This window comes from Prionailurus viverrinus, chromosome F2 (assembly GCF_022837055.1).
Source record: "Prionailurus viverrinus isolate Anna chromosome F2, UM_Priviv_1.0, whole genome shotgun sequence".
NCBI classification, from domain to species: domain Eukaryota; kingdom Metazoa; phylum Chordata; class Mammalia; order Carnivora; family Felidae; genus Prionailurus; species Prionailurus viverrinus.
Window position 1 is genome coordinate 35,031,994 of NC_062578.1, and position 21,986 is coordinate 35,053,979.

The 21,986-nt window shown below is 32.9% G+C and overlaps 1 protein-coding gene across 6 annotated transcripts in view; it reads left to right on the forward strand.

Annotated features, from left to right (window-relative positions):
* CNBD1 (cyclic nucleotide binding domain containing 1) overlaps nucleotides 1–21,986 on the forward strand; it is a 511,584-nt gene that overhangs the window by 257,771 nt on the left and 231,827 nt on the right. For all 6 annotated transcript variants that reach the window (XM_047842481.1, XM_047842482.1, XM_047842480.1 and 3 more), the window contains one exon: nucleotides 15,392–15,537. In XM_047842481.1, coding sequence (XP_047698437.1) covers nucleotides 15,392–15,537 — 146 coding nt within the window. The remainder of the gene's footprint in view (nucleotides 1–15,391; nucleotides 15,538–21,986) is intronic.

Below are 21,986 nucleotides of genomic sequence, written 5' to 3' on the forward strand. Positions count from 1 at the left end.
ACCAACAATAACAAAAAAGAAAATACATGATGAATCAGAAAGTGATTAGTGTTATGGAGAAAGATTAGGGAATTACAGATTTTGGTAGAAATAGAGGTGAATTATTAAATTGTTTCTAGAAGTTCTCAGAGGAAGTCTCACTGAGAAGTTGGCATTTAAGCAAAAACATGAAGTGAGGGAACATACAGTGCAGATATCTTGAGAGCGAACTTTTGGAGCAGAAGAAATAAGAAATGCAAAAACCCTAAGGTGGAAGTTTGCTTGGTGTGTTTGAAGGGTAGCAAAGAGACCAATGTGACAAAATTGGAATGAATAAGTGAAGAGCTTTAGAAGATGTGGGTGGACTGATAATTTGATCCATTGTAAAAACTTGGACTTTTTACAAACAGGAAATCCAGAGACAAAACTCGAATTACATTTTTAAAGGCTCCTTTTGGCTGCAATATTAAGTAAGCATGTAAATAGGGAGAACATTTAATAGATTATTACATTAATACAGGAGAAAATGAGGATTGGATCAGACTGGTAACAGCCGAAGGATAAGAAGTGGTCGTATTTTCTTGACCCTTCAAAATATCTCCAGAACACACAAGGATTTCACAAAACCTAAGGGCAGAGAGTCACTTTGATGGCAGTAGATAACTGGAAGCAAGGTCTTGAGCATTTCTAGAGAAGCTAATCGAATCTCTGAATAATTAGTTTCCATAAAGCAGAAAGATTTAAAGCCTTCAGTAAAATAATTAATGCTCTAGACTTTGAATTTCCTTACTGTGCTTCTCTGTCTATACCCTTCTATACACTACCCCCCCCCCCCCCCCCGGAAATGTGAGGCATCCTTTTATCAACTTAGGACATCTTCCCTTATCTCTTTGATATTTTGGTATTATTTTTATATTCCTGTTTAAAAAATTACTTTAAATAAGGGAGGATGATTAACACAATAATGTCTGGATTTTATATCAAAAGCATCTATTGTTTTTTTAAAAAGCTATTTTATTGAATTACCCATTAACACACAACAAACCACATGTTTAAAGTGTACAATTTTGGGCTCCTGGATGGCTCAGTTAGTTAAGAGACTGACTCTTGGTTTTGGCTCAGGTCATGATCTCATATGGTTCCTGAGACTGAGCCCCACATTGGGCTCCATGCTCACATAGCAGATTCTCCCTCCCCCTCTCTTTCTGCCCCTCCCTCCCCCTCTCTCTCTGCCCCTCCCCTGCTTGTGCTTGCACTCTCTTTGTCTCTCAGAAACAATAAATAAACACTAAAAAAATAAAGTGTACAATTTGATACATTTGGCAAAGATACATATATCTCTGAAACCATTATTGTGATCAAGACAGTTTGTAATATATGGATAAAACCTTTCAAGGTTTCCTTGTTCACTTTTATAATTTCAAGCTTAATGTTTTAAAATTAGATATATTACCATGCAAATTATCTCTTTCTTCTTGGGTGACAATTAGTAAGTAGTTTTCATCTTTTAAGAAATCTATCCATTTCATCCAGTTGTGGAATTTATTGACATAAAGTTGCTCATGATATTCACTTGTTATTCTTCGTACCCAAATAATCTATAGAGATGTCATATCTATCATTCTTGGTGTTCGCAATTTGTATCTTCACTATTTTATTCTTGCTCAATATGTCTAGAGGTTTATCAAAGTTATTGATCTCAAAGAACCACTTTTTGATTTCATTATTTCATTGATTTTTCTCCCCTCCTGCATCTTGGTTTGTACTCTAATCCTTAATACTCCTTTTCTTCTGCTTGTTTTGGATTTAAGTTCTTTTTTTTAGTTTTATGTTTGTTTGTTTTGTTTTTTAAGGTGGAAGCTGAGGTCATTGGTATAACCATTTCTTCTTTCTAATATCGGCATTTAGTGGTATGTTTCTAACTGCTACTTTGGCTACATCCCACAAATTTTAATATATATGAATTTTTATTTTCATTTGGTTCAAAATACCTTCTAATTCTCTTTAAGGTTTCTTTTTTGATCTATGGGTTATTTAGAAATATGTTATTTAGTTTGCAAATATATTTAGGAATATTTCAGAGAACTTTCTGTTATTGATATCTAATTCAATTCTGTTGTGCTCTGAGGATATACATCTCATGATATGATTCCTTGTAAATATACTGAAACATGTTTCATGATACATAATATTATCTATTTTGATAAATGTTTTATGTACAGTTGAAAATGATGTATATTCTGCTCTCATTTGGGGGGCAAAGTTCCATAATTATCAGTTAGATCAAATTGTTCAAGGCCATAGCTTTATTTTCTGTATTTTTATATTAATTTTTGAAAGAGGGGTGTTGAAATCTGTGACTATAATTGTATATTTCATGTTTATCCTTGAAGCTCTAATTGTATTTGCTTCTTTGCATGCTTGGTAATATTTGATTGCATATCAGACTTTGTGATTATTTTAACTCCTTGGATGCTCAATATTTTTATATTATTATAAATAATTTTGACCTTTGTTCCAGGATTAGCTGAGTTTATTAGATTTTGATTTTAGGTTTTGTTAGCCAGAATCAGTATAGCATTTAATCTAGGGTTATTTTTCCCTGATACTAAAGCAAAACCTTCATGAGTACTTTATCCCATGTCCTGTGAATGACAAGGTTTCCACTCTGCCTTTTGGAAAAAGAGCCTATTTCCAGAGGTGGTTGTGGTTGAGCTCCATATATTGTTTCCTCTGATATTTTCAGGTGGTTCAATTTCCAGCCTATTATAATTTATTCACATGCGAGCAGTGATAATACTAAAGACTCAACAAGTACTCTTTGCAAAATTTTGGAGCTCTCTTTCATACTTTCTGCATTTTTCTCCTCTACAATAATTTTCTCTGTGGACTCTGACCTCCTTAACCTCTCCTGACTCTTACATATGTCTTTTCAATTCTGAGAGACTGGGTTTCCTCTCTTCATGCTGCAGCATAGAAATTTTCTTTCTTTTCTGTACACTAGGAAAATTACGTGTCTTACCTTTGTTTGTATCTTGTTTCCAGGGAACACGATTTTTCTCTGCCTGATATTTAATGTCTGTAAAACCATTATTTTATACTTGTTATCTAATTTTTTAGTTGTTTCAGGCAAGAAAGCAAATCAAGTCTCTGCTAATTTATTTTTCCCAGAATCAGATGCCTACAAGCATTTCTTTTAGTTAATTTTTTTTTTCCTCTAGTGATTTGGAATAGTTATCTACTTGATGTGATCACTTGGCATATCTCACTTTCCAAATCTAAAACTAAACTCTTTTTCATCCCACTAAACTTGCCTCTTCTGAAGCCTTTTCCATCTCATTAAATTCCACCACCATACTTATAATTTCATAAGTCAGGAACCTGGTGGTCTTCCATGATTTTTTTTCTTTCTCTTTAACTACTAAATCTAATTAAGAAGTAAAAATACTTCCTTACCAGCTCCATTCCATGCCCTAGTCTTAGCCATCACTCTCTCACCATATCCACTTCAAGCCCTTACAAAGTTAAAAAGCAAAAACAAAAACAAACAAAAGAACAAAAACAAAAACAAAAAACTCAGCAATGGCAAAAGAGATTCTTCTTAAAAAGTGTATAAAACTGTTGGGAAACATTTGGAGGGATATTTTCTCATGTGGCTCATGAACTGCCTTTGAAGGCCTTTCCCCAAAGAGGGGTTCCAAATAATGGCTCCAACACCGGTAGCTTTATTGGAACTAAGGATGTAACTGCTTTGAGGGACAAATGTTCATTTAGATTTCTATAACCTGTTATGTTTGTTTTATTAAAAGATAATACTCGCAAAAATAAATAAATTAATTAAATAAAATAAAATTTTTGAGAAAAAAGCAAATAAAAATCTGTTCTTTGAATCATATGTTATTCAGTGGTATACAATACAATTTTCCTATTTTTAATTTACTTTAAATTTAATTATTATTTTAAATTTACTCTTGAATTCCTACTCTTATTTTAAATTTATTTGAATTAATTAATAATAAATACATAAATAAATATTTAAAATGTAATATATAGTATACCTTAGCTAACATACTTGATATGTCATAGCACTAAATTTAGGTCAAATATTTTTAGGCATCCCAGAAGAAAATAGAAATTCTAATTATCATCAGTTTAAAAACACCTATTCAAGTGTCAAATTTTTCTTGCTGAGAAGCAAATACTGAAGTACATGAATGACAACATTATGCAACATTTTAATTTTCTTTTTACTCAGTGCATAATGGATTTTCTCTATATTGTCATTTTCTTGTCAATTTTCTAAAAAAGCAACATTTTTATATTTAAAAATTAAAATATTTATATAGCCATATTTCACTATATATCAACAGATATACATCTATATATCAAAGATATGTATCTGTATATATCATGGATATATGGATTTAGATTAGTATCTGTAGATTTCAATATCTATATGAATGTCTATCTACAGATAAATATCTCTATCTTCAGTTTCGTGGAAATGTGATGTTCAAAATATCCATAGATATTCAAATGCAAATATGTAAATGTTTTTATTACATATGTCTGCAACTCTATCCATTCACCCATCCATCCATCTGATACATATGACTATTAGTGGCTTTGCTAAACATGTATTTCCCCTCAAATTATGGAAAAGTTAGAAATAACCTATTAAATTTAAGTTTGTAGATTTTCATGGTCCTACCATTAGATGAGAATAGAATATATCTTGAAGGTATGCTCTTAAAGAGAGGAATAACAGGATATTTCTTATATTTAATTTTTCCTGGTTAACATTTTGACTGAATAATACTGTAACTGAAATATAGTCAGAAATTCAAGACAGTAAATATAACAGATTATTTTGGACTGGAAATTTTCAAATTGGCATAACCAGTTGGCCATCTAGACAAAGGAAGTGTCTCTAGTCAAGATGTCGATAATAATGGTGATACTAGCTTTACTCCTGTGGAAAGATGAATGGACTGACAATGAATTGTACTGTATTTTGTTAGTCCCATTAAGTTCACTTAACGTATTCCAAACTGATTTTAAGAACTTAACCTACTAGATGGAATTTTTCATATATAATCTGTAATATCCTTCTACTTGATTTTAATTCATTATCTTACAATATTTTAATCCATTGTCTGCAGCTAGAGAAAACTTTCAAAAATGCAAATATGTCAGTTATTCTTCTTTATAAAGCCCTTGGATGACTTTACCTTTCCTTCTGATAAGGTCTAAAATTCTTCACAGGAATTCTTTACATGCCCTCTAGGATTTCACCCTGCCTGTCTTTTTAGCATCACTTTATGTCCAATTTTCTCATTGCCATCTCTGCTCCAACCACTCTGGGCTTTCTTCATTAATCTTGAATACTTGACTCTGGACCTTTGGACAAGAAATACGTGTTCAACACTGTTACCTTCCTTTTATTCATTTCCCAGGTTATCCTTTGGGTGTCAGTTTACACATCATCATTTCTGGGAAATATTTTCTGACAACTCTAGACTAGATATGTCTCACTATTACTTTCCATAGAATACAGTGCTGTACACTTTCACAGACATAAGTTGTATTTAATGTCTTTCTTTTGTTTTAATTTTTTAAAGTTTTTATTTACTTATTTTTGAGAAAGAGAGAGAGAGAGAGAGAGCTGGGGGAGGAACAGAGAGAGAGGGACAGAGAGAGAATCCCAAACAATGCAGCGCAGACCTGATGCAGGGCTCGAACTCACAAACCATGCGATCATGACCTGAGCTGAAACCAAGAGTCAGATGCTTAACTGACTGAGCCACCCAGGCACCTCTGACTTTCTTTTTGAATTTAAGTTTGTGTGAGGCTAGGAGCATATTTGTCTTTATATTATGTATGCCAAATAGTAGAATAATTATTTATTTAGAATAATACCTGAAATTAACCATTGCGCAAAACTATTTGTTGAATAAACGAATGAATGAATGAATGGCCAGAGAGTAGAGGCTTTTTTTTTTTTGCTGAACTCAAAAATCCAAAATGTGGGTAGATGCTGTTGCTTGCCTTCTGAATCTGACATGTAGTTATTTTGTTCCTTTGAGCATAGAAAAGAGAAATAGGGTGATTAAGTTAAGAATAATTAAGATTCCCAACAAACTTGCCTGTCAGTTTCTTTTACAGAAAAATCTATCTCATCAATTTTGTGCCTTGGAAGCAGCCATTTCAAATGTCTAAGCATAAAAAATACAGAAAACCTTAAATAAAAGTTGTAAGCATCTGTATAATTCAGCAATCCATGAATATTTTGTTTACTGCTGCTAAGTGTGTTAAGAGAGCAAGATACAGGCAACTTCTGAAGTCCATTGATCCTTGAACAATGTAGGGTTTGGAACACCAGACCCCTCCACCCCACCCCCACCCCATGAAATTTAAAATCCATGTATAACTTTTGACTCTGTAAAAACTTAAACTACTAATAGCTTACAGTTGATGAGAAGCTTTACCGACAACATCAGCAGTCTATTAACATGTATTTTGTGTGTTCTATGTATTTATATACTATATTCTTATAAGAAACTAAGCTAGAGGAAAGAAAATGTTATTAAGAAATCCATAAGGAAGAGGAAATTAATTTACAGTGCTGTACTGTAAAAAATCTGCATGTAAGTGGACACACACAGTTCAAACTCGTGTTGAGAGTCAACTGTATTTTGGAGACCTTACTCATGCTCTTTTTTTATGTGGCTATTGCTAAGCACTCATGTCTTATGGGCTGAGTTTGTGAAAGATTCTAGGGGAAGTGCTCTTTGATGAAGTTCTTTTCCTGAGGATTCTCAAAATTCTCAAGTTTGGTGTTAGAATCATGAATACACAGGAAGTTAAGCTATTTGAAACTTGTTTTATGATGCCTTCACTCTTTTTACAGAAATTCTGGTTAGCAGCCTTGTTTATTATTTTCTTCAATCATGTCCTTGTAAAATGAAGGGAAATCTGCAATTCTATTCTGATGGTACAATATGTCTTTTCATTTCTTCCCTTCCATAAGGAAAAAGCGCATCTATCCTCCCCCCAAAACAAGGAGAAAGTTGACATAAAAAAATAATCTATTTTCTAACCATAAAAGGTTTTTTTAAAGCTTGAGGAGTTAAATTTGCTGTCACTGATCTTTCAATTTTCAACTGTGTGTATAGGAATAGCAAAGAGAACCCAAATCATGCTGTGATTCTGATGTCTGCACTCCATATGAATGACCAACTCAATTTCTGGAAAAACGATAATAATCAACGTTTGTCATATGAATTTGGATGATCAAATAAAATCAGTTGTTATTCTGTTCACTCATCCTTGACTGATTAGGCAATTCAAATGAGAATTCAGACAGAAATTGATGTGCATATTAATGATTAATGATTCATGAAAAATTTCAAGTACACACTGGATTCCAGAAAAATAATTTTATAGTGAATTACTTGAAAAAATACAGGGAAAATGGATAAATAAATGACATGAGGAGGGTTGCTTTTTAAAACCCTTTTTAATAATTTTGTAAGTGTCATAAATGCTGCTTCGAAAACTATTAAGGAGGCCCAAAGGTATGCATGTGTGTATCCTTTAATTAAAGTGATCTTTTTAGCTGGATTTTTCTATCCCACTAATCTCTGGCTCACAAAACATTTGATAAAATGGTCTGTACCTTCTAAAGCCCAGAGATTTTAGCTGTGCAATTTTTGAAAATGATCATATATCCTCACACATAAGGGCCTTGAATTTTGGCAAGTTTTGGGGATCTTTGAGGAACTCATGTGGCTGGCATACAGGGAATATGTTCTAGGGGCAAATATAACCAAATGTAACAGATTCCCAGGTATTTTGCGCTCAGCCAATGATTTACTGTGCCATTTCTACCACTTTTTCCCCAGTTGTAAATCTGAGGCAATTCCTCCATAGACTCTGATTCAGGCTCATGATTTACTTTTCTCTGTGTTTCTGACTTCATGTGCTTTTTTTTTTTTTTTTTTTTTTTTTAAACTTACCTTTCACTCCAGGTTCAAAGCCTTCTGTTTTTAATCAACCTTGATTACTAATACTATTTTCTTCTTATTGTTTCTTTTGCCTAACTCAAAGGTAGATTTACCTTGAAAGCAATGAAGCTTAAACTTTAGATCTGTCATTTGATTTGCCTGGGTCACATAAAAGACCCTGAGAGAAGCCCTAGAAATGTAATCACATGCTCATAGTTTCTGCAAAATGTGCATAAGTAAGATATTTTGACTGTGATCACTTTTTTCCCCTTTGCCAGTGAATTTCCTTTACTTATATTTTACTTTCATGGCACCTGGCATTGGAGTGGCTTCAGCCCTTTTGGGGATTCAGTTTATGGAAAATTACCTGAGAGATATATTTGTTTGGTCTGGTGAGATATAATTTTTTTTTAAATTTTTTTTTCAACGTTTATTTATTTTTGGGACAGAGAGAGACAGAGCATGAACGGGGGAGGGGCAGAGAGAGAGGGAGACACAGAATCGGAAACAGGCTCCAGGCTCCGAGCCATCAGCCCAGAGCCTGATGCGGGGCTCAAACTCACGGACCGCGAGATCGTGACCTGGCTGAAGTCGGACGCTTAACCGACTGCGCCACCCAGGCGCCCCTATTATTTTTGATTCTTAGTCACTGCTTCATATTCAAGTTATTGCTAGTTATGCATGGGTAGAAATGGGTATCAGAAACAACCCTACCACACAGAGTGGACTCAACAGCATCTTGATGTTAATAAACAGAAACAGAGCTCTTATCACCATATATAACCATTCCATAGCAACCTAGTACCAGGAACATGTGGGCCATGGACTGGCACATACTTTAGAATATATGGAGAGAATTGAATCTGTGGAAAAGCTTTTCAAATCTTATATTTCACAGATGAAAGAAATGTGGATATGGATTTTCCAAAATTTGATAGGAATCCTGAAAACTTATTTATTAATAATCAGTTGTGAAGCTAAAATAAGTATTTCTAAATTATTAAGAATAATTTTAAAAATTCTACCAACCAAGCTCAAGCAAAGACTCTATTCTGTCAATAAAAAATAATATAAAATTGTTGTCATGCAAGGAAGTGAAAATATATAAGAAATGCAGGACAAATTTTATAAAAATAAATATAATAGATGTTCTTAGGCCACTAATTAATAAAAGTACTATAACATATTTTTCTGGATCTGGGATTTTTAAAAACCATCCAGCTTTTAAAAATTATAATTTTTAGTTTCTTCTCTTTCTAAATAACTACTTGACCATACAGGTTTAAACTGTGCAGTCTACTGAAACATAGATTTTTTTTTTGATAAATACAGCATAGCACTGTAAATATATTTTTTCTTCTTTGTGATTTTCATAATAATGTTTTTTCTAGTTTATTATAAGAATACAGCATATAATACACACAACATACAAAATATGTGTTAATCAACCATTTATGTTTAATCAGTAAAGTTTCTCATCAATAGTAGGCTATTTAGTATATAAGTTTTGAAGAAGTTAAAAGTTTTAAATAGATTTTTGACTGTGTGGGAGGGTTGGTGCCCATAACTCCTGCATTGTTTAAAGGTTAGCTATAGTCCCATGTGTACCAAGTTTTTAATTTGTAAATTTGTGTTCTTTTTTATTTATGTGTCTGACTCAACAAAACCTGGAATAGCCCCTGCCCTAACTCAATTACCCTAATACTGAAAATAAATGAAAATCACTAGAACTTAGTATGGTGGCTAAGTGTTTGGGGATCTAGGATCCAGAGTGAAAATGTCTGTGATAAAATCCTGGCTCCACTATTTATTATCCATATGACCTTGGGCAAATTATTTAACGTGTCTAAGACTTAACTTTCTCATTTTAGAAGGAAGTGATTGAACCAGAACATGTAATTCCTTGTAATTATAAATAAAATAAAATATAGTGGGAAATCAACTAATTAAAATAATAGAATATCCATGTTGAAAGGAAGCTTGCATTTCGTATAATTTTCCATCAGTGCTGTGGATTTTTCATAGCTCCTTCAGATGTACCTTGTTGGTACATGTAGAAACTATACCTTGTGTGGAAACTGATCTGTTTTCCCATTCCTTAAACTAATATAGTTATACTTTTTTTTTAAAGTTAGCTTTTATTGACTTTATTTATGGGCACTCTATGTAAAATTTAGGTTGAACAAACTGCTCTGTTTTTTAATACTACTGCTCTTGTACAATCCTTTTATAAAAGAATCACATAGTAGTATTAGTGAAAATACTAAAACTTGAAACAAGTGATAATCTATTCTCCATCTGACCTGATTTCTTTATATAGAAATGATAAGATGTTATTTAAAAGAAAACAAAACTGACCACAGCATATTCTGCCTTCTAGATCAGAAATTAAGCATTCAGTGAAAATAGGAAATTAACAAGAAACAACTAGAGAAACATAAGCGTCCCCAAATTCTCCAGAGGATTATTAAGTTTCCAACGGACATGAGACTGAGCCTCCTGTTGATTTCTGTTTAGTTGGTTATTTTTAACCATTATTGAAAGAAAGTGTGAACCCCAACAAGCAGGAGGACTTTGTGGCCGTGTGTTTGTGGGTGTGTGTGTGTGTCCACAAGGATATATCTATTTTATTGTTTTTAATATTTTTAATGGTACCTTTTAATTAGAAAAAATAGACCTCTTATAACCTCTATTCATAATTGCCAGACAGAATAATCTTAATCCCTCTTTAATTTGCAGTTTTTCAAATTTGTGGATCAGCTCTATCACAAAATATCTTTTTTTCCAATTAAAAATTGATTGTTTGTGACAGGACCTTTTCTTTGATGCTTATAAATCATTGAGAAGTAAAAAAATTAATTAGCATCTCTTATATCTACTTTCATTTTGAGAGACCTTCATGGGCTTTCTGGTAACTCTTCATAAATGAAGTCTTGCTATCAGAATTACTTCTGGGTTTCTTTGTCTCTCTTTTCTATTTGACTACAGAAGAATAGGAAGCTATCTTAACAGAATTTCTAATACCTAGGTAGTCAGATAATTCTTCAAATTAAACAGCTTAGGTATTTTAACTTAGTGTAAATAAGTAAATAATTAACAGAGAGAATATGCAATTCTTTTGCCAAGCTATACTCAGCAATTTAGAATGATAGCTTAATGAATGAAAAAATACAAACTTGATAATTATTATTTCAGGTATGGCCTAGTGTATGTTATCTTGTTTTAACGGGAAAGGAAACCAGGTGATGGCAATAGCTGAAGAGATAAATTGACACTTTAAATCAGTTATGTAAAGGAAACAATCTTTAAGAAGGCAGTAATTTCTGAATCATTAAGTTATGGTTCATAAAACTGAATGTCTGCAGTGACTATTTTAATTATGGTATTTTTTGATTGTAAAATCAGATCATTAAGATTCAGTTATAATCTTGCCCCAAGAGTATTTCTGATATATTTTCAATTATACAATGTATGCCTTAATAATTTGTCACCAACATTGTAGGTTTATCTTTCTACATAAGATTTAGCATTATATCTCTGATTCTGTAATAACCTAGATGATATCTTCTTGAAAAGATGCAGTCAAATACTTTAACTATTTCTCTGTTATTGACTACTTATTCTCAATTTTTAATGTATTACCTAAAGCCATTATGTGAACCTTTCTACATATAGTATTTGACTCTGTTTTAAATGAGAAAACTGTGTACTTTTCTCATTCATTTATTTTGAGTGTCTAGAATTATTCTATTTAAATTTAGTTTTTGTGTGTGTGTTTGTGTGTAGTGTGTGTTAACAGCATGCTTTGTTCATCCCTCAGCAATTTTCAGTATTTCAGCTTCATTTTTATTATTATTAGCTATGTGTCCTTAAGGAAATTGACTTCTTTGATTTTCAATTTAAATATTGTTTCTTATAACATATTCCACCATTGTATTATCGCCTTTCTTGTACTTGACTGTTCTGATTTACTCTTGTTTTATTGGCAAACATCCTACCCAAGCTTAATGGCTGTGTTTAAGTGTTTTGTAATATAAGTTGATTATATTTCTTTGGTGAAATTATCAGTGCATGCAGACCAACTGTTCCTCTAGCCACTGCCAGAAGGACGCAGTCAATCACTGTGTATACGTGCACCACTTCTTGGGGAAAAGAATTGTGAGTGGAGTAACTCCGGAAGACTATATATTTTTACTCAAGAGTCTTTAAGTTCTTGAAGAAAAACCACATAAATCAGCCAGCATTGGAAACTAAACTTTGTGTATCCTCAACATTTAAGTTAATTGGAGCTTGTATCAGAAGAGATGTAATATTGTTATGAGGAAAATGTAAGGATTTTGTTTTGTTTTGTTTTGTTTTGTTTTGTTTTGCTTTAACTCTTTAACCTAGTAGATTGGGGACTGTTAGATTACATCAGTTTTAGAAAAATGCAGAAGCCCATTTCACTTGCACACCTGAGTAAATGTGAGTGAAGTCATAGAGGTTTTAAGAGAGTCATAACTAGTATCCCATTACCCCAGAGATACTCACTGAAGTCGTCGAACTCTCCTCTTACCACAAGAAATTGGAAGAATTAGATGAAATAGAAAAAGTCAACAGGTTTAAAAGAGCCTAAAAAAATCTAGATCATGTGTATCTACAACTGGAAACATTTAGGAATTCAGAGGATGCCAACATGGATGCCAATGGCTATACGTGATAGTTTCAGTTAATCAGATGCCAGTGCACCTAGGTACCCATCATCAGAAGCTAGCTACGCAACTTGTCACAACTCTATAATCTCTTATGTTTGATATAATCACTTGGAGAAAAAGGAGTAAAAAGAAAATCCTGAAATTATTTTGTTTCCAACTGATATACTTCCAAATACGTGGAGTATACTAACATTTTGCTTTTTGTAATCAGCTGCATTTAGGGCTAGAAGTAGACATAGAGGTGACTAAATGAAAATTCAAGGGAATAACATTTTCTTTCACACTGTTGTATGTGGTTGTATGATAACTCATAATGATAATAATGATAATAATGACACTATTAATTAAAAAAACACCAACTCCTTGCTACTAATAATAGTTTGGGCATTATAGTTTTCCAAACATCTCTCAATGTGTGAATTTTTCTTTCTTGTTAATCCAATTTCTTTACCAACAGCTTTTGTATATTCAGCGTAGGCCAGAAAGCTGTGGTAAGGAAGGAGTGGGTATAATGCATGTAAAAATGTTCCTGACAAATAGTAAAGGTAGAAACTGAGAGGGAATTGAGAAATTGAGAAATTGAGAGGCCCACTTTTTAGACCTTAATGTCTTGATTTATCATCCTGAGGATGGTAAACACATGCTTGTATGTTAGAATCAGGTGAAAAGTTTCAAGGGGATTCAGAACAATGGACGGTGCTGATCATTTGTCAGGGTTTCTGATCTGTCTCCAGTATCTTCTACATACCAGTAACCAAATCCAAGTTTCTGCTCTCGACATTGTTTTTAAGTCCTTGATTGTTTCTTTTCCCTGTGCCTGCCTTTCTCTTAATGTAGGCTAGCTACCTTAAGTTCTGAAAGAATAGGCTTGGTTGAGAAGGCAAAGCTTTTTTTTTTTCTTTTTTTCTTTTTTTTTTAGTATAGAGAGAAAGAGAGAGACAGCATCGGTGGGAGAGGGTCAGAGAGAGATGGAGACCCAGAATCGTAAACAGGCTCCAGGCTCTGAGCACAGAGCCCCATGTGGGGCTTGAAGTCACAAGCCTTGAGATCATGACCTGAGCCAAAGTTGGACACTTAACAGACTGAGCCACCCAGGTGCCCCAAGAAGGCAAAGCTTCTAAGAAGATCTTTGGCATAGGTTAAGTGCCTATATGTAATTAAGAAAACTTAATAGACCTTTGATATCAAGTCTCTTTCAATTTTTAAATTTTTTTAATGTTTATTTTTGAAAGAGAGAGACAGAGTGTGAGTGGGAGAGGGGCAGAGACACACACACACACACACACACACACACACACACACACACAGAATCTGAAGCAGGCTCCAGGCTCTGAGCTCTCAGCACAGAACCCAACACAAGGCTTAAAATCAGGAACCATGAGATCATGACCTGAGCTGAAGTCAGACACATACCGACTGAGCCACCCAGGCACCCCTCAATTTTTTTTTGTTGTTGTTGCTCCTGCATGGGAGCAAGAAACACTTGGCTTTTATAATCATGCCCTGCATTTCTGGATCTTCTATACTGCTTTTTATTTATGCTTGAAAACTGGCCAATTTTAGCCAGCTAATAAGACATTGCAACAAAGAAGTAACATCGAGCAAACAAAACAGTAACTTCCGGGCTCTTTCCAACTACTTTCTGTGAAACAGCTGGTTTCTGAGGCACTTGGTATGCCTTCCAAATTATTTCACGCAACTAATATAGCAAACGTTTTGCTTTTTTTTTTTTGGCCTGTGATATTAATGCTATTTTTAATGCTAATATTTATTACTGCATCTGAAATACACACTTTTATCTAGGATGTTAACTAGGAAGCCAGTTTTCTCAAGAATATGTCTTAAGACTACTACACTACTCTAGTATTTTTCCAACTTTTTTGCTACAACCTACAACAAAAAACACAATATATATTATCATCCAGTAAAATGCACACACAAACACATGCATATCAGGTGGCTCAACTGGACATCACATCTAAATTGGGACTGTTTCTGGCAAATTTGAGTTTATACAAAATTCCATTACTAAACTGATTTTTCACAATAGAGTTTTTTAAACTGCTTGAAAAATACTGAGCACTTAGCAGTAGTATGATAGGTGAGTCTCTTAAGAACTTAGGATAACATGAATTTTGTATCTTTATTATGGTATTATATTTAATAAATAGGGAGTTTAATGATTGAAGCAAATAAATATCATCCATCAAATGATGAGTGTGTTTTATTTAAAATTACATATGCATTTTTCAGTTAAAGTATTTATCAAATGTTAAATTGCAGCATCATTTGCTCTAACTTTCATAGTACTTGGAAAGGATCAAAAGTATACAATGGGTAAAAAAAATCAATCTTTTTACTATATCAAAGATGTTTTAATTATTATGACAACTAATAGGAAAAGATACAATCTTACTATTAAGGCACTGAGTTTTCTATAAAAAGAAGGTAAAGGCATTATGTAATTTCCTGAAGTTTGAACTTTCATGGCTGAAACTTATGCATTAAGTGTTGCAAGGAGAATAAATTCTAAAGTTGATTACCAAGACAAAATAGAATATCTTCATAGGTATCCTTAAGTGAGCCTTAAATAAAAAAAAAAAGAAAAACACAAATTTGAAAACTCAAAAATCAAGAATTTTTTTGGTTTGTTTCTTTGTGTTTAAGCTGTATTTTCTCAACTTGCAATCTTTTTGTTATTGTTACTTTCAGGCCCATTTACAGGACATTGCGTGAACACAGAACTGTGTGGAAGATGCTGAAAACAATTCCAGATTTGACCTCTCAGCTAACTGATGAGGATCTGAAAACACTTAGTAGGAGTGTCATTTCTGAAACCTGGGTAAAAGGCAGCACAGGTAACAGACTAATCTGGAGGGAAATTTGGCAACATAAAATGTATGTCACTATTTTGAATTCTCTGTACTATTCATATTTTCCCTTGATATGTTAAAAGTGTACCGTTTCGGTGTATTTTGTTGTAAATAGTTGTTATAGTAAATAGTTATAGTTTTAAATAGTGTAATGAATAACATTCCACATTTTAGTACATGTTTTAAAGATATATGCTAGTATTTTCTCCACCTTGAATATGCATCAGAATCACCCAGAGGACTCATATTGCTGTGTTCAGTTCTAAAGTTTCTGGTTTGGTAGGTTTGGGATGGGGCTTAATTGTCTTTTCAGTAATATTCCAGGTGATAGTGCTAGTATGGGGACCATACTTTGAAAACCACTCATTGATATACACATTTGATTACAATCTCGCATTTATTTTCAGTTATGACAGTAAATGGCCATGGCAATTATTTGACTTATCCAGATACTGACCCAGATATTGGGCAGAAAGAACTCTCCGGACAGATTTTGGTTTCCCAATTTTAAATTTCTAGTCCCCTTATCAAGGATTTATTGGACACATTAATAAAAGTATTTTATATTTTGATTTTTGAGGGGTATACAAATGTACACACACACAAAGTCACATACACATCTAACCCAACAGAGTTCAGCACCATTTTCTGCATTTGTCAAATACCTATTAGAAAAGAAGAATTAAGTTTATTTAATACAGTCTTTGTGTCAGGAGATATCCCTTACTTATTCCTCATAGGAACAAATAAAAGAAATTATTATTATTCTCTCTGGTTGAGGACCTTAAGGCACAAAATATCATGCAGAATATTTCTGATTAAAATTAAATTTCAAACATACTTTAGCCTTAATGCTAAACTCATTCTCTGTCCATTATGCCACTGTTTTTATACAGAGTCTCTTCCGGGATCATGGCATTTAAAATCTAACTGTTTAATTTTGGAGAACATGTGTCTATTTAAATATGTCATATGTGTATTGACATGTTTCAAGAGTTTACCCACAATGGCCATCTCTCATAATTAGTTTCATTTAATCTGACATCAAGCAGTGAAAATTAAATCATAGGAGTTTTGCAAAGGATACAATGATTTTGAAAGGCAAGAAAGAACATTCAAAATTGCTTTGCATTAGCTTGAGGACAGTAATTTCAAAATTAATTTGTTTTACCCTAAATCCCTGAAATTATATTTGTTATGGTAAAAAAAATACGGAAACAACCTAGATGTTTTCCAATAGAAGACAGATTGCATTATGATACATCTCTTCTATGGAATAGAAGACTACATTATGATACATGTTTCCAATGAAATCCTAGGCAGTTGTTAGGAAGAATGATCTCTGTATATATACACACATGAAAACTTACTAAACGTATTGACAACAGTGGATACAAATAGAATAATTGTGGAATTATATAAATAATATCATATTTTCACATATTTATGAAAAACTTGAAGTTATAGATATGTAAACATCTGTGTATATACATATATAAAAACTCATAATAAAAAATACGTAGAAGTATATCCAGAAAGCACTCCAAAAATAGGCATTTTAAAAATTGTTACCATGGTGGAGGGGAGAATTGAGGGAGTGAAAGGAAACAAGTTTTCTTTTACATATATTTGCATTAAATTTTTCACAATAAGTCTATATTCTTGTGTTAGTGTTTGTAACTACGTATTTGTTTTTTTCAAAAGTTTTTAAAATTACAGCTGGAAACAATAACTATTCTGATGGTTCTTATAACTTGGGTGATTGATTATTAAAATGTGAACTTCCATTCCTTGACAAACACTTATCTACTTAATTTGATCTTTTATATTAAATAAGGTTTTTCAATTCATATTTCAATAGAGCTTTTTGAAACACTTTATTAAAAAATGTAGAAGTCTTTGTCTTTACATATATCTGTATCAAAATCCTTCTCTTGAGTTTTTAAGACATCTGATTCTGACAGCCAGTTTTGTTTCACTATCAAAGCAGTCAATTCATTAAATATCTGACCTTTGTAAATCTCTTCCTTCATCCAACTTTAAAAAAAGGTGCAACAAAGTGTCTTTCTCACTCCCTTTTCTTTATTCATGTATGTCTTTCACCCCCTCTGCTATTATTTAAAGTGTTCCTCCTAGTAGCTCCTTGTCACCAGGCTGCTGACTTCAATCTGTGGCTGAGGCTTTGGTTTCTCGCCTGCAATTCCACACAGCTGTTTGCTCTTCTGTTCTCTTCTGGAAGGTTCTTTGGAGCTTTGTTATTTAAAGCTGCTTCCTAAACTCACCATTTACTCACTCATCTTCTCATTCAGTTTTCTTAAACAATAAAATATTAACAGGGATAACAATATTATTTAAGTACTGATTTTAAGTACTGAATAACACATATATGTCTCTAGTTTAAGTGAAATGGAACTAAAACATAATTACTATGAGATTACTTATTACTTATTTACTATATTAATATTACTATATATAGATATTACCTATATTACTGTAATAAAAATTATATAAACTATACACTAGGTATAATAATCTTTATGCCATATATATCTATATATATCTATATATGTACATATATCTATATCTATATCTATATCTATATCTATATCTATATCATCTATATCTATATCTATATCTATATATAAATGTTACTTAATTCAAGTGACTTCAAGTGTTTTCTGTTGGATCCCTTATATTATGGCCTGAGCAGTAAGCATTTTTATGATTGGCAACCTAAAGCTCACGAAAGCTGAGAAAATTAGCTTACTTGAGAATTCAATTTAGTGGCTAACATGGAATTAGATCCTAGATCAAAATTTTATTACTATCTACCATTATATTAACACTGATACATTTCCATGAAAGAATTATTATAAGGGATTTTTTCTTTTATATCTATATCATCTTTACTGTTTTCTTTTTGAAGACAGTTAAGTCTTAACAGTGTTATTTCTCTTTTATTTCTTTCACTTTATTTTCTTTTATTTCCACCTTTTATGAGGTTATTTCAAAAACACCATAGTTCCTCACTTAAATAAACTTTTGTATTTGTTTTAATGCTAAAAAATATTTTTATATTACTAAATTTTAACATTTTTTTAGCCTGCATAGACTTTCTTTTCTGTTGTGTTTTAAATTTCATATAACATATAAAAACACAGTAATGGGGCACCTGGGTGGCTCAGTCAGTTAAGCATCCCACTTCAGCTGAGGTCACAGTCTCACAGTTCATGAGTTCAAGCCCTGCATCAGGTTCTCTACTGTCAGCACAGAGCTCACTTGGGATCCTGTCCCTATCTTGCTCTGCCCTTTCCTCACTTATGTGCACATTATCTCTCTCAAAAGTAAATAAAAAACTTAAAAAATAAATTAAAAATAAATTAATTAAAAACTAAAAACACAGTAGCTAATTCTCATAGAAAATTTAGTGGGAATCTTTTCCATAGGTAAATTGACCATAATTCAAATAATATGCTCTTACAATAGAAATAGGTAAATATTTAGTTCTACCATAAAGATTAAGATTCTCTTAAAGGCAAACATGGTCTTGAAGAACATGCATTGATCCTAAAGTATGGATGTGCTTTCACTGCAACTAAGGAGTTCCCTATGATTCATGAAGTTTTCTCCTTGAAATCTGGCCAGAAATTTTTTTCAGTATTTATCTGTATTGTGAGGACCCAGTTCCATTTCTGTCTTTCCCCATCCAAGAGATGGTTGTGAGAAAATTAATACAACAGAAACAAAAAAGCCCTTCAATCACACGACAATACCAAAGACCCTTTACCTTGATATTTATTTCTCTAATATTGCCATTGATTCTTACTTTCTTAAACAGTGAAACTTATAACAAGAGATGATGTTAAAAGTATTCAACACCTGGGGCGCCTGGGTGGCTCTGTCAATTGAGTCTCTGACTTCCACTCAGGTCATGATCTCGTGGTTTGTGAGTTCGAGCCCCTCGTCGGGCTCTGTGCTGACCGCTCAGAGCCTGGAGCCAGCTTCGGATTCTGCATCTCCCTCTCTCTCTACCCCTCACCCACTCGCATTCTGTCTCTGTCTCTCTCAAAAATAAATAAACATTAGAAAAAAAAAGTATTCAACATCTGATCAGAAATCAGAACAGGTGCTACCTAAGCACAATAAATACCTACTCTGAGCAGTTGATATAGGAGTATTAGTAAGTAATACCAGCCACATGTGCATAATCTCCTCCATTTCTGTTATTGGAATATTTTCAACTAATAAGAAACTACTTTTAAGGTTGCTTTATATAATTGCACTACTCAGTATCTAGAAATTAATAGTTTTTTTAACCTATCTGATTTTATTTAGATAATAGTCAGAATGGAACTAATATTTTTCAACCTCTCTAGGCTAATTTTTGGATTGGCATATTTCAGAAGAGTTGACAGCATTGCCAAATTATGAGGAGTTGTTTTTAAATAAAGCTTTTATGTACTTTTGTTATATGTGCAAAAACCCCAATGTGGTATCATGCTAAATGCTTAGGAAGGAAAACGGCATAGAACTGGCTTCCATTTCATATAATAATATAAACATAAATAACTAAATTTATGTTTATATTATTGATAACTGTATATTATTTAACAACATGTATTGTGTGTTTGATATGTGCTAGTGACTGTCACTGGAACTTATTTTCTAATGTGGGAAAAAAGAAAATAAATAGAAAATTAACACATAATATAACTTCAGGAAATACAATCTATGAAAAAAAATAAAGCACAGGATTAGAGAAGGGCTAGAAATTAGAAAAAAATTAAAAAAAATTTTTTTGATGTTTGTTCATTTTTGGAAGACAGAGAGAGACAGAGCACAAGCAGGGGTGGAGCGGAGAAAGAGGGGGACACAGAATCTGAAGCAGGCTCCAGTCTCTGAGCTGTTAGCACAGAGTCTGAGTTGGGGCTTGAACTCACAAGCCAGCAAATCATAACCTGACTTAGGATGCTCAACTGACTGAGCCACCCAGGTGCCCCGGAAAAAAAATTTTTAATGATGATAATAATTACATATTTTATTTTATATTTTTATTTAAAAATTTTTAAGTTTTTATTTTAATTCCAGTTAGTTGACATACAGAGTTACATTCAACAATTCCATAATTGTGATTCAATAATTCCTAACATCACCTAGTGCTTATTACAAAAGTGCACTCCTTAATCCCCATCACCATTTAAAAACCCATCCTCCCACCTACCTACCCTCTCTAAACCATCAGTTTGTTCTCTATAGTTAAGAGTTTGTTTCTTGGTTTGTGTCTCTCTCTCTCTTTTTTTTTTCCTTTGCTCATTTGTTTTGTTTCTTAAATTCCATTATGAGTGATATCATATGGTATTTGTCTTTCTCTGACTGACTTATCTCATGTAGTATTATACTTTCAAGCTCTATCCATATTGTTCCAAATGGCAAGATTTCATTTTTTTATGGATGAATAATATTCCATTGTGTATATATGCTAATCTTCTTTATTCATCTATAACTGGACGGTTAGGTTGGTTTCATAGTTTGGCTATTGCAAATAATGCTGCAATAAACATAGGAGTTCTTGTATCTCTTTGAATTAATGCAATTAATAGTGCAATTACTAGATCGTAGGGTAGTTCTACTTTAATTTTTTGAGGAACTTCCATACACTGTTTTCCACAGTGGCTATACCAGTTGCCTTCCTACCAACAGTGGAAGATTGTTCCTTCTTCTCCACAACCTCACCAACACTTGCTGTTTCTGGTATTTTTTGTTTGTTTTGTTTTGTGAAGCGATTCTGACAAATGTGAGGTGATATCTCATTGTAGTTTTGGTTTGTATTTCCCTAATGATAAGTGATGTTGAGCATCTTTTCATATGATTGTTGGTCTTCTGTATGTCTTCTTTGGAGAAACTGATAATCCTCTAACCAGACTCATTAAAAAAAAAGAGAGAAAGAGGACCCAAATAAACAAAATCACTCATGAAAGAGGAGAAAAAACAATCAATGCCACAGAAATACAAACAATTGTAGTAGAATATGAAAACCTATATGCCAACAAGTTCAACAACTTAGAAGAAATGGATAAATTCCTGGAAACATAAACTACCAAAACTGAAGTAAGAAGAAATAGAAAATTTGAACAGACCTATTACCAGCAATGAAATTGTATCAGTAAAAAAAAAAAAAAGTCCAGTACCAGATGGCTTCCCAGGTGAATTCTATCAAACATTTGAAGAAGCATTAATACCTATTATTCTCAAACTAATCCAAAAAAAAAATAGAAGAGGTGAGATTAAGATGGCGGCTTAGGAGGACGCTGGGCTCACCGCACGTCCTGCTGATCACTTAGATTCCATCTACACCTGCCTAAATAACCCAGAAAACTGCCAGAGGATTAGCAGAACGGAGTCGCCGGAGCCAAACGCAGACAAGAGGCCCACGG